General features: G+C 61.8%; 1 protein-coding gene across 1 annotated transcript; it reads right to left on the reverse strand.

Moving 5' to 3' along the window:
• Positions 1 to 1,036: 1,036 nt before the first annotated feature.
• On the reverse strand, positions 1,037 to 10,851 carry LOC121673459 (rho GTPase-activating protein 45-like; the record flags this gene model as incomplete). Its single annotated transcript, XM_042046766.1, has 19 exons — positions 10,586 to 10,851; positions 9,292 to 9,619; positions 8,045 to 8,188; positions 6,966 to 7,050; positions 6,808 to 6,880; positions 6,476 to 6,554; positions 6,148 to 6,285; positions 5,902 to 5,966; positions 5,528 to 5,638; positions 5,182 to 5,262; positions 4,817 to 4,996; positions 4,511 to 4,648; positions 4,065 to 4,255; positions 3,632 to 3,771; positions 3,199 to 3,276; positions 2,862 to 2,963; positions 2,484 to 2,647; positions 2,085 to 2,273; positions 1,037 to 1,749 (listed from the first exon to the last, which is right to left on the reverse strand). Coding segments are annotated over exons 1-19 (3,116 nt in total), but the record flags the coding sequence as incomplete, so codon positions are not given.
• Positions 10,852 to 11,576: the final 725 nt, after the last annotated feature.

Raw genomic sequence — 11,576 nt, forward strand, 5'->3', positions numbered from 1 at the left:
AAGAGAAGAGAAGAGAAGAGAAGAGAAGAGAAGAGAAGAGAAGAGAAGAGAAGAGAAGAGAAGAGAAAAGAGAAAGAGAAGAGAAAAGAGAAAGAGAAGAGAAATGATCCCAGTCCTGCAAGCAGCTCCCACCTCCATCAGACCTGGACCTGTGCTGAGCTGCTGAGCTGGGGACACCTGGGGCATTTCTACAGTGAGGAAACATCCCTGGAAGTGCTCCAGGCCAGCTTGGAGAGGGCTTGGAGCACTTTTAACATCCCTTCCACTTCAGGATTCCATGAGTCTGTGACCTGCAGTGCCACAAACCTCTCCCCAGAGGTGATACTTATTTATCCATCTCCTGGAGCATGTCAATCCAGCCTCATTAGGCCTGGCCAAGGAGCACTTGTGAAGCTCAAGCCTCAAGCGGCGTTTGATCCACCCACGGGTGCTCCCTGCTGGGTTGAGGTGCAGGGATTCCCTTTTTTTCCTGGAAAATCCCTGGCTGGGGTGGGCCCAGCTGCAGGCTCCCCAGCGGACAGGGGCTGGCTGGGAAGATGACAGGGATGGGTAGTTCTGGGTGGGGGAGGCAGGATGTGAAGGGCACAGGATGTGCAGAGGTGGGGCTGCGGCGGGGGAAACTGCTTTGAAGTTTGTGTGAAGCAGACGGGGCTGGTATTAACTGCTGGGTGTTCCACATGGCTGGGGATGTTTTCAGAGCGGCTTAAATGGAGGTTTTGGGGACAGGCTGCCTCACAGCAGAGCAGGTCCACTCCATCTACCCCTTTAGGGAAGGACTTTAACCCATTTCTCTGCAGCGAGGGGTCAGGTCGGGGCTCAGCACTGATTTCCCCCTCTCATTCCATTCTGCTTTTCTTTGGAGAAACCCCGGAGGCAACTCAGAGTCCTTGACTCCTGATGTGCAGGAGCCCAAGGACACGGCTTCCCCTGTGAGGTAACACAGAGCTGCCCTTCGGAGGAGTTACAGAGAAAGGCAGCACAAAGAGTTAATCCACGGCTGCCTGCAAGAGAGAAGCAGCTTCCTCTTCGCTCCTGCCTTGTGGTGGAGGCTGTTGGAGGATGTGGGTGACACTGTCTGCAACGGCAGTTTGGGTACGGGGTGGGGGGTGCTGGGGCTGAGCCAACCTTGGGGTGGCCCGAGGGACAGAGATCCCTCTGAGCCCCCCTCAGAGTGACCTGAGGGGCAGAGATCCCACTGAGCCCCACTCCAAGGTGCCCAAGGGGCAGAGACCTCACTAAAACCCACCCCAGTTTGACTCCAGGGGCAGAGCCCACCCCATGGGGACGTGACTCAGCCTGTGCAGGGTGACCTTTGCTGGCCCCTTCCCTTTTTGGGTAGCCAGTTCCCCAGTTGGAAGGGGCGGAGCGTTCCTTGTTCGGAGCTCGGGCAGGTCGCTGTTGTGCGGCTGTGACCGCAGTGATGCTGTGTGGGATGAGCTGGGGGGGGTCACTGTGGCCCCATCTCCAAGGCCAACCCACTCCCCCCTGGGAAGGACCCCTCTCCTCCCACCCAGTCACTGAGCCCAATTTGTGCAGAATTCCTCCGGCCAGGTTGGTTCCTCTGGCCACCTCCCCTCCTTCCCCTGCCACGAGGCACCACCAGCACCTCACCTGTCTCAGGTAGAGCTTCAGGACGTTGCTGATGTCATGGGGGGAGGCCTGGGACAGCTCCACCAGCTCCTTCCCATTCTCAAAGGCCTGGCAAAGCTTCTCCACGCGGGTCTTGACACCGTTAACTCGGTAGATGCCCTGTGAAAGAAAGAAAAGCGGAGCTGAAGTGAGAGGAGAGGTTCCTCTTCGTGTTTGCTGTGTGCTCCCACCCTCTCCTCTTGGGGTGGGAAATCCCTCAGGGAAGTCATTTTGGGAGATCTCCTTCCAGCTCAGTCGTTCCTGCTTCATAGGAAAGCAGGAGGCAGGAGAGGTGAGTTTCCAAAGGCAGAGTTTGGGTTATCTGGGCCAAGCTCATCCCTGGCTCCCTGCCCCATGGAAATCTGAAATGGAGCCTGCTGGTTTTCCAGAGGACCCTTCCAAGATCCTGTGGCTCAGCCAGCTGAGGAGGAGGAGGAGAGGGGAGTGTGACTCACCTTGGTTTTCAGGGCCCGCTTCTCGATCTCCGAAATGCATTTCTTGACGATGAAGGGGATCCCATCCGGGCTGCCCTGAGACGCCTTCATGAAGTCCTGCCCGAAGAGCTGCAGCTTCCCTTGGAGCTTCTTGTGCCCACACTGGATGGCCAAGGTCTCCAGGCACTTCTTGTGGCAGGCCAGGTAGCACTGGAAGAGAGAGGGGAACACGTGGAGGTGGGGGGCAGCCACAGAGACACCAGGCACCGCTTGGAGCATGGTGGGAGACAGGAAAAATGCGTTGAGGATGCTGCAGGACCCAGGGAAAGCCACATTTTCCACCTGGAACCCTCCCCACGGGAGAAATGTCCTCCTGACCATGATCAGAGCTGGGTTCCACCCCCAGTTCTCCCAGCTCACCTCCTCACACTCGGCTCCCTGGAAGTACACATAGCTGTTGCACTCCCGACATTTGGAAGGGGCACGGAGCTTCCTCAGCCGATGGGTCTGGGCAGCCTTGGACAAGCCAACATTCCGGAAGGGCCCCGTGGGAGTCGCCAGCTCCGGGGTGATCCCGTTGATGCCTACGGAAAAGGAAATGTGAGGTCAGGCACGGCAAGACTGTCACTGTCACCGGTCTGAGCAGGGCTCATCCCTCGGGGAAGGCAGCGCTGCTTGGGGACACCATCAGGAATCTCCAGCAATTGTTGGATTTGCCTCCAGAACTACTGGATTTGGGAGCTCTGCTGTGGTGGGGCGTGTGGCAGCAGCACTGTCACCTCCTACCCTGTCACCTACTCTGCTCAAAGGGGGTGGTGGTCCCGTCCTTCTCCTCCAGCTCCTCACTGGAGGATGCGGTGCCGTTGGATGACAGCCGCTGGAGCTTGTGGCCAAATTCACCTGTCCAAGGAAAACCCACAGAGCAGTGAATCACCTCCAAAGCTGCTTCTCTTCTGAGAGCTCACCCCGTCCCATCAAATCCCACCCTATCCCACTGGAGACTGGGATCAGCACAGTCGGTGAGAACAGTGTTCTCACAGGGCAGGTAAAACAGGGGACAGTCCTGCCTAACTGGGAAGCTCTGGGTTTAGATTGGCTGTGCTGGGAGGGGCTCCTGGGCTGTTCCCATATCTACCTGTGTTGGAATCCAGGTTGCTGTCAGCATCAGCGACAGAGGTTGGCCAGGATTTATGGACCTGGTGTCCCCTCCCACCTGCAGAGAGAACACACAGTCCGTTGGGATTGCTGTCTGTGTTCGGGAGGGAATAGCTGGAGAACAGCCTGGATGCTGGGAGAAACTGGGATGACTGGGGGAAGCTGCTGGTGGGGTTTGGTGCATCCAGTGACACCCAGCAAGGGGAGATTGGAATGGTTTGTCAGAGCAATGGTTTGTCAGGGAGCAAAATGGCACAGATCTGATTTAGTGTCCTTCAGGAAATCCAGGCTGGGAGGCTCCCAGCCCCTCCTGCTGCTGCCAGCAAAGCTCCCGGTACCCTGGGGGTCCCACTCTGCTCTTGCCTGGGGGGATGTGGGGCATGTGATGGAGAACTTTGGGGCTCCAGGCTCACCTCTCCGCTCGGCCGCCCCGGCCCCGCTCGGTGACTCCTTGGCTCCTGCTGCTCCCTCTGAGCCGGCCCCAGCCCCCTCGGCACTTGTGGAGAACTCGCTGGCATTGAAGCTGCCCTTCCGTGCCCGAGTAAAGGGAGACCTGAGGGGGGAAATGGGAAGGTGGACGGGAAGGAAGGACACTTGGGAACCTTATCCATGGCTGCCATCCACCAGCCTCGGGAATCACAGTCTCTTAAATACTCAACAGCCTGTCTCATTCATTGAAGGAGGGCAATTCCCAGCTGGTCCAGCCCTAGCATTCCCAGCAGGAGCTGCCTTCAGGAATGCTGAAAGCATCCTGGCTCCTGCAGGAGAGCGTGGGCAGCAGGAGATAACGAAGGGAACGTGGCTGAGCTGGAGCATTACCCAGGAACGAACCCTCTCCTCCCTTACCAGGCATTGTGGGACACGTAGGGCTCGAAGTCGTACTGGACGTCGGGCTCGTCGCCGCGCTGCAGCTGCCGGACGTGGGACGCGTACTGCTGGCCCGGGTCGTACAGCTTGCTGCTCTCGCACAGCGTCTGGAAGTTCACGGGCAGCGGCGCCGTCTGCATGTGCATGAGCTGGTAGAAGGAGATGGTGGCCTAAAAGCGACGTGGAGAGGGACAGGTGTGAGCCTGGTGGGCTGGCACGGGAGGAGCTCCAGGTTAGGTAGGAAATCAGGAGCGTGGAGCAGCGCTTTTCTGGGCACGAGGGAGAGGGGAGCTCTGCATCTGCACCCAAACCCCTGCTGGAATAGAGGCAGCTCAGCCAGCTCTGCTGGGAGGCAGCTCTGAGCCCTCCAGAGCAGGGCACAGCCACCTCCTGCCCTGGGGACACCCCAACCCAGCCCCACTCACCGACTTGACAACCTGGTCAGTCTGTTTGATCACTTCGTGGATCTGCCGCAGGGAGTTCACCTTGGTGTCCTCCAGCTCCTGCTTCTGCGTGTTTGCATCGGCCACACAGGTGCGGTACGTGGCCATGGCCTCTTCTGCCTGGGAGTTGGGAGAGCAAGGCATGGGAACAGCTCAGAGTTGAGGAGAGTAAGAACAGCCCCTTGGACCCGCTTTGTCCGGGCATTCCTGAGGATCGTGGGGAGGGCTCAGTTCATCCACACGGCTCAGGGAACAGCAGGAGTGAGGAGGCCCCTCCAGAGCTGTCACCTTGTTCTTGGCTTCCTCTTCCAGCCGCCTCTTCTTGTCCAGGGCTTTGGTGGTGATGCTGCTGGTCGTGTTTTGCTGCTCCTCCTCTGCTTTCACCGCCATGTACTTGGCCTTGTCGTGCTCCTCGCTGCGCTGCATGTACGTCTGCTTGGCCTTGCGCAGGTTCCCCTCCGCCTCTTGCTGCCAGGGAGAGCCAGGGTGAGGATGGAGCCCAGCAAGGGGGTCACCAGCTCCTGCCAGGGTCCTCCAGCACAGCAGAGGCACCCGACGCCTCTGCAGAGGGGCAGGGTGCCCAGCGTGCTCAGAGGAGGACGTGTCATGGGTTGCTCCAGGCTGGGATTGGGAACACAAACCCAGTCACTCACCAGTTTCCTCTGCGCTCGGTGCCACTGCTCCTTGATCTCCTTCCTGCGCTTCTCGTGTTCCAGGCGTCTCACCGTCAGCGGCTGCATGGCAAGAGAGGGAGGAACAGCCCCATGATGCCCTGAGCTGAGCACTCCTGCTCTGTCCTCGCCATGACTTTGCAAGGAGAAGTGCCCTGTGGTGGTCACTGTCACTCCCAGGACAGGTCACAGGCGCTGGTTTGTGCCAGGGATGAAAATCCACAGCCTGGGAAGTGCTGGATGCAGGTTCCCTCTGGACTGAGCTAAGGAAGAGCCACCTCTGCAACGCCAGGACCTCCAGCCCTGGAAGGACCTTTTGTCCCCTCACCTGGAGGAAGGTTTGGTGCTGCAGGGTGTTGGCTGCCTGCAGAACTGAGGTCCCATGCTCCATGTCCTGCTCCAGGGCCAGCAGGTAGATGGACAGGAAAGGCATGTTGGTCTGGGGAGAGGGAAAACACATCTCCCTGAGCCCCAGCACCCCACATGAGCCCAAGGAGATGCATCCTTCAGGGAGAAAGAGCCAGAGGCAAGGTGGGGCTGGTGACTGCTGCTGGTAAAAGCCCCATCCTGAATTTCTCCAGGCAGAGCTCTGGAGAGCTGCCCCCATGTTCTCCTGAGCTGGGGCACATGGAAAGGGCTCTCCAGGGTGGCTGGCTCCCGATCCAGCCTGGCACTGGGGGCTTCAGGGACTTGGGGACTTACCTCCTGGCTGATGGTTTGCTTGCAGCTGTTTGCCATCTTCTGGAGCCCTTTGGCAAACTCCATCTCTGGAAGGAAAAGGTTGGAAGTAAAAAGACACAAGACACCGGGATTTCCCTGATGGAACCCAATCTCCTTTTGAAAAATAAATCAGGAACTTGAGGAGTGAGGCCCCCCAGGAGGGACCTCAACCTGTCCCGTGGCTCAGCCCTGCTCCAGAAGGGATCCACTTGCTGTCCCCCCACTCACCCAGTGTGGTCCTTTTCTCCAGGTATCCAATCAGGTCCTTCATGTACTTGGAGATGGTTTTGGCGTACTGGAGGGCAGCATCCACGCCCCCCTCACAGCGCTGCAGCATCACGTCCACCTCCTCGGCCGGAGGACAGGCTGCAGTGGGACGGACACTCCGTGAGCTTCCAGCGCAAACCCCCCCAGCTCCATGCCAGCCCTGGTGCCACCAGCTCTGCTGCCTTTTCGCAGCTGAGGAGCCGCGTGTGGCTCAGGATGGCAGCGATGATGGGGAAGGTGCTGCTTCCTGCACAGACCCCAAACCCTCACCCAGACTCATCCTGCTTACCTGTGTCGTAGCTGTCCATGCCCGAGGGCACACCGTCTCCTCCAGGCCCAGGAATCCCCCCATAGAGGCTCTCCATAGTCTTTGGGAATTGGGAAAGAAAAGGGAGTGGTCAGCCAAGAGGATGGGGAGCAGCTGGAGGGGCTGGCGGAAGGATGGAAGCCGGAGCTGCTGGAGTCTTTTGGCCACTGCTGGAACTCAGCTGTGCCCGGGAGCTGACAGGACTGTCACCAGAGCAACAGCCTGCTCTGGGCCCACACCAGAGCTGAGGGGAGCAGCCAGAGCCCTGAGTGATCCTGAGCCCCACGTGGTGGGAGCATCTGGGCATCACTCACCTGGTTCTGGTCGCTGGGTGGGATGGAGAGGATGGTGCTGCTGTCCACCTCCCCCATGAGGAACTCGGACACCCTGTGGGGAGAGGAGCATGGCCGGGCTCAGCACAGGGACAGTGACACGGGCTGCCCCTGGGGGATGGCTGCCCAAACTCCCTTACGTGCTGCTGAAGGACACAGCGATGGTCTCGATGGCCTTCTCGAACTCCCGCTTGTCCGCCTCATTGTTGGATTCGTAGTGGAAACCTGGAGATGAGGAAATGTGGGAGCCCTGTTGGCACAAGCACCTGTCCCTGTCTCAGCAGGAAAAACCTGCCAGCTCATGCTGGTATCAAGGGGGCTTTGGGGCTGGGGTGAGTCAAGGGAGCAGTGGGAAAGATCATCCCTATAGATGATGGATTTTTCCAGTGCAGCAGTTTCCCCGTCCTCCTTCCCAGGACTGACTTCCCTGACAGCATCCCTTGGCTCGTGTTTCTGTTTATTCCCGTTACTCAGGGCTGCTGGAAAAGTGCTGCTGGACCTGTTCCACTGCCTGCCTTGCCTCATGGCTCCTCCAGCCCCCTCTCCAAGCAGGATGAACTCCTCCAGGAGGGCTCTTGCCCGCAGCCAAAAAAGGAACCATCACCAGCAGCAGGAACCGGGGCCAACAGCCCTTGGCAGGCTCCCACACCACGGGACACCAGTGGCCAGGGCTCCTGGGCAGACCCCAGGTCAGCTCCTTGGGGTGGGCCTGGGTCCTGCTCCAAGCCCACTCCCCCCCATTCCTGTGTGGGACCAGCCCCATGGCAGCCCTCCTGCCACCCGTCATGAGCTTCCTGTCCCCTGCAGTTCCTGGTTGGTGTCCAGGAAGCCACGGGTGACTCAGAAGGTTGTGCTGTGCCTCTGGTAGGTGCAGCCGCCCCCTTCCCGTGGGTGACAGTGGTGGGAGGTGGTGCCCAGCTGGGATCTAACCTCCCAGATCCCGCTCCATAAACATGAGAGGCTGCCAGGAGCAGGGTCTGATTATTTCCGTGTTTTTCCTGTGGCTGTGCCTGGAAACCCCCGGGCAGGATCTGTCATTTCTGACACTACAGCATCCTTAAAGCTGAACCACAGCAAGAGGCAGACGACACTTTCACCCTCTCTGCCGGTCCATGGGGCAGCCCCACTGCCGGCAGCCCCTCCATGAGTTCCCCAATCCCCCCATCCCACCGTGGGGCAGGAGGGGAGTGGGACAGAGCTCCCAGCCCCACTGCCTCACCCTTGACTTTGGAGATGAGGGTCCCAGCGGCTGTCAGGGTCTCCAGGGTGTTGAGCAGCGGGTACTTGTTGATGACCTGACGCAGGATGCGCAGGGTTTCACCCAGGCACTCGTGGGCCAGCGGCCGCTGGGGCTCCTTGGAGTCTGCAAGAGAGGGGGGCTGAGATGCTGCACCCCTGTCCCACGTCCTTGCCCTGTGTCCCTGTCCCGTGTCCCTGCCCCGTGTCTCTGCTCTGCATCCCTGTCCCTGCCCTGTTTACCTCCCAGCCACCCCCTGCCAGCCACATCCCAGGCAGGGACAGGCCATCTCCCAGACCATGCAGCAAATCCCCCTGCCCTCGGGGCTTCCAGGCCTGGCATGGCCACATCCTGCTTGTCCAGCACCTCCCCACACCCATGGCCGTGTGTCTCCTGCCCAGCCTGGTGTTGGCTGAGGGGCAGCCTGACCTTTGAGGCATTTTTTCCTCCGTAGTAGCTTTTTCCCTTGAAAGCAGTTTGGGAATTTCCTCCATTTCCTTCCCTCCCTCCTGCCGGATGGACGCTCCCAGTTGGGAGGGATGTGCCTGGTCCAGCCAGGCTTGCTGCATCCCACAGGTCCCCCCCCCAGACCCTCCCCTCTGTGGGCTCCAGTTGCCAGCCCAGGGGTCTGGTCAGCACCCCCCAGTGTAGGGCGAGGGCTGGGGACTGACAGCCTGGTTAGGAAATGGGGAACCTCCCTCAGGCAAGCGCTGGGATGGGGGATCAGCTCCTACTGCCCAGCCAGGCAAAGCCCCCTCCCCATCCCAGCCCCCAGCTCGGGGTCAGGAAGGGGTTTCTGCACAACCAGGACTGACTACATGGTGTCACATGCCCCCAGACCACAGGTTCAAGGCATTCCCTGTGTCCTCTCGGGCAAGGAGAGCTGCTCATGAGCCCGCAGACCACCCAGCCCCATCCTGCTGGCCACCCTGGCGGGCTGGGGGGCCGTGCCCAGCACCCTGCGGGGTTCGGGGGGCCCTGGCAGGCGGCTGGCAGCGCCGCGCTGTAAACAGGAAAACGGGCGGATGAAAATAGCTCGTGGCAGGAAGCCACGTTATCCCGGCTCCGAGCTCCAGCAGCCACCCACCGCTCACCCACCACCTCTGACTGCTGCTGCACGTCCCTTGGGGGTCCTGGTGCCCTCTGACCCAGGCAGAGACTCCCACCCACGGGTGGGGTGTGTCCCGGGGTGCTGTGATGCAGGTGTTTGGCACGGGGTGGGCACTCACCATCGCGCAGCACCACATCCCGCAGCTTCTCCAGCGCATCGGCAAAGCGGGCGACATCCGCCAGCATCTGGGAGATGTCCTCGGAGTCGATGAAGGGACCCTCCCCGCCCTCCATCGGGCTGTAGCAAAGGGGAGTCTTGTGGCCCTTGGGCACGGCGCGGGGGGCTGCGTGCAGGGGGAAGCCGGCGGCGCTGGCATGGCGGCTCAGGCTGGTGGGGCGCTTCAGGGTGCCCACGGCGCTGGGGCTGCTGCTGAGCTTGGCGCTGGCCGGGGGCTGCTCCCCCACGCTGGAGCCCGGCGCCTCCAGGCAATCTTTGCGGGAGAGGTCCTGGGGAGCAAGGATGAGTTTGAGGGCACAGCCAGCATGGCGGGGACCCCAGAGAGGGAAGCACCCCAGGACCCATCATACCACCAGCCTGGGGAGCTGTTGCCTTGGGGGGCTGGTGCCAGGCCCCGCAGCTGTGTTGTGCCTCAGTTTCCCCAGGTAGGGATCACCTTTGGGGACCGTCTTGGGAGACTGGGCAGGGTCTGGGCACTTGCCTGGCTGCCCCCACCAGTCCTTGCCAGCCCCTCTGGGTCTGTGTTTGTCATGAGGGGCACACAGTGACCGTGTGGGTGACGTTGCTTGTCCACTCCAGCACCCACCGTGATGAGGCTGCCCATCCCAGGGGGCTGGGGACCCCAGCACAGCCAAATGGCGCAGGATCCAGCCCGCACATCACTTCCTCTTTTCCAGCTGCTCCCTTGCTGGGGGAGGAGGCAGAGACAGGGACACCTCCCAGGCTGCTGTTGGGGGCTTTGAAGGTATTTTACAGATGGAGGAAGCCCCAAATTTCTAGGGGTAAAATCGCACTGAGGGAGGGGCTGGTACCGGCTCTGTCCAGGGCTGTGCATGTCTTGAGGGCCACACATCCAGCAAAGAGTCCTCGGGTGTGGGGAGGGGACCCTGTAGCCCCTCAGCCCCCCCAGCAGCTCCCACCAGTGACTCCTTGGCACCCGGTGTGACACGAACGCGCAGGGTCTGAGCATCCCTGGCCGGGCGCTGCCGGAAGCGTTTTTGGCTCCGGCGGAGCAGAAGCGGAGCGCCGAGAGCACGAGGCTTCCGCGGGCGAGGGCGAACGGGGGAGCCCAGCCCCACAGAGGGCCAGACCACCACGGGGCTGCAAGGGGGCACAAAGGCCCCCACCCCAAAATGCCTGGGGGCACCCCAGCCCTGTCTCGGTCCTCCCGGGATGCAGCGGCCCCGGCGACCCCCGTCCCTCCCTCCGGTGCCCCGGGGTGCCCCCGGCCGTACCGTCAGCCTCACGGCGGGCGTGCGGGGCAGCGAGTCCAGGGAGCGCTGGGGCAGGTGGGCTCTGCCCGCCGCCGCCGAGGGGCTGTAGCTTTTCCTGCCCGCAGCCCGGCCGAGCATCCCGCTGGCCGCCACCCATAGGCCCCTCTGCCGGGAAGTCGGGACGGGGATGGGGACGGGTGTTCCCTGCTAAGGAGCCGCGGGTGGGCTCCGGGTCGCCGTCGGCCGCATCGTGCCAGCCTGGTCTCGCCCCAATCACCGGGACTGGGGCGCAGGCGCGGGGCGGGCAGTGCGGGGTGCGCCGGGGAGCCCCGGCCGGTGGCGTTTCCTCCTGGCTCCTCCGGCACGGGGGGGGGTCCACAAGTCAGTAAATAAATACCTGGCAGAGCCGAGGCACCGGGGCTGGCCGAGCCTGCCGTCGCCCCGCTCCCGCCTCAGTCGCCAGAGAGGTTTGGGAGTCTCTCTGCCCTCCCCAAACCCTCGGCTACAGCCCCCCCGTTTCCTCCCTGTCCCTTCCTGCCCTCCCGCCTCCCTCGGCGGCTGCTCCGTCCCCTTCATCTGGGGCAAAATTCCCCCCCACCAGCCCAGTGAGTAGGGTTCTTTCTCGTTTCCCTCCTTTTCGCAGACCTCCTGGACGTATCCAGGTCCCCATTGCCACCCTGTGGCTCTTCCCAGCAGTTCCGTGGGTGCTGTTGCCCCTACAACCCCCACCGTGCAGGGGGTGCCGTGGGGGGGGGGGGAACTCACCGGCAGGGTCTGTGGGACGGGGCTTCCCGCCCGGCTCTTCTTGGAGATGGAGGGGGTTTTTATCAGCTCCCGCTTCTTCCGGGAGAACATCGTTCCCGGGGGGCCGAGCCGCTGCCCTCAGCCCCTCGCTCGGCCCGGCCGCCGTGCCGGCTCCTCACGGCGCCGGTCACATTCGCGGGGCGCAGTGTCAGGAGGGCGCGTGTGACGCCGCCTCGTTTCCTCATCGGCTTCGCAGCCCGACCTGAAA

The sequence above is a fragment of the Corvus kubaryi genome, unplaced genomic scaffold (genome assembly GCF_017639235.1).
Source record: "Corvus kubaryi isolate FWS band 111438036 unplaced genomic scaffold, C.kubaryi_AGA036_p1.0 65445, whole genome shotgun sequence".
Classification (NCBI taxonomy): Eukaryota; Metazoa; Chordata; class Aves; order Passeriformes; family Corvidae; genus Corvus; species Corvus kubaryi.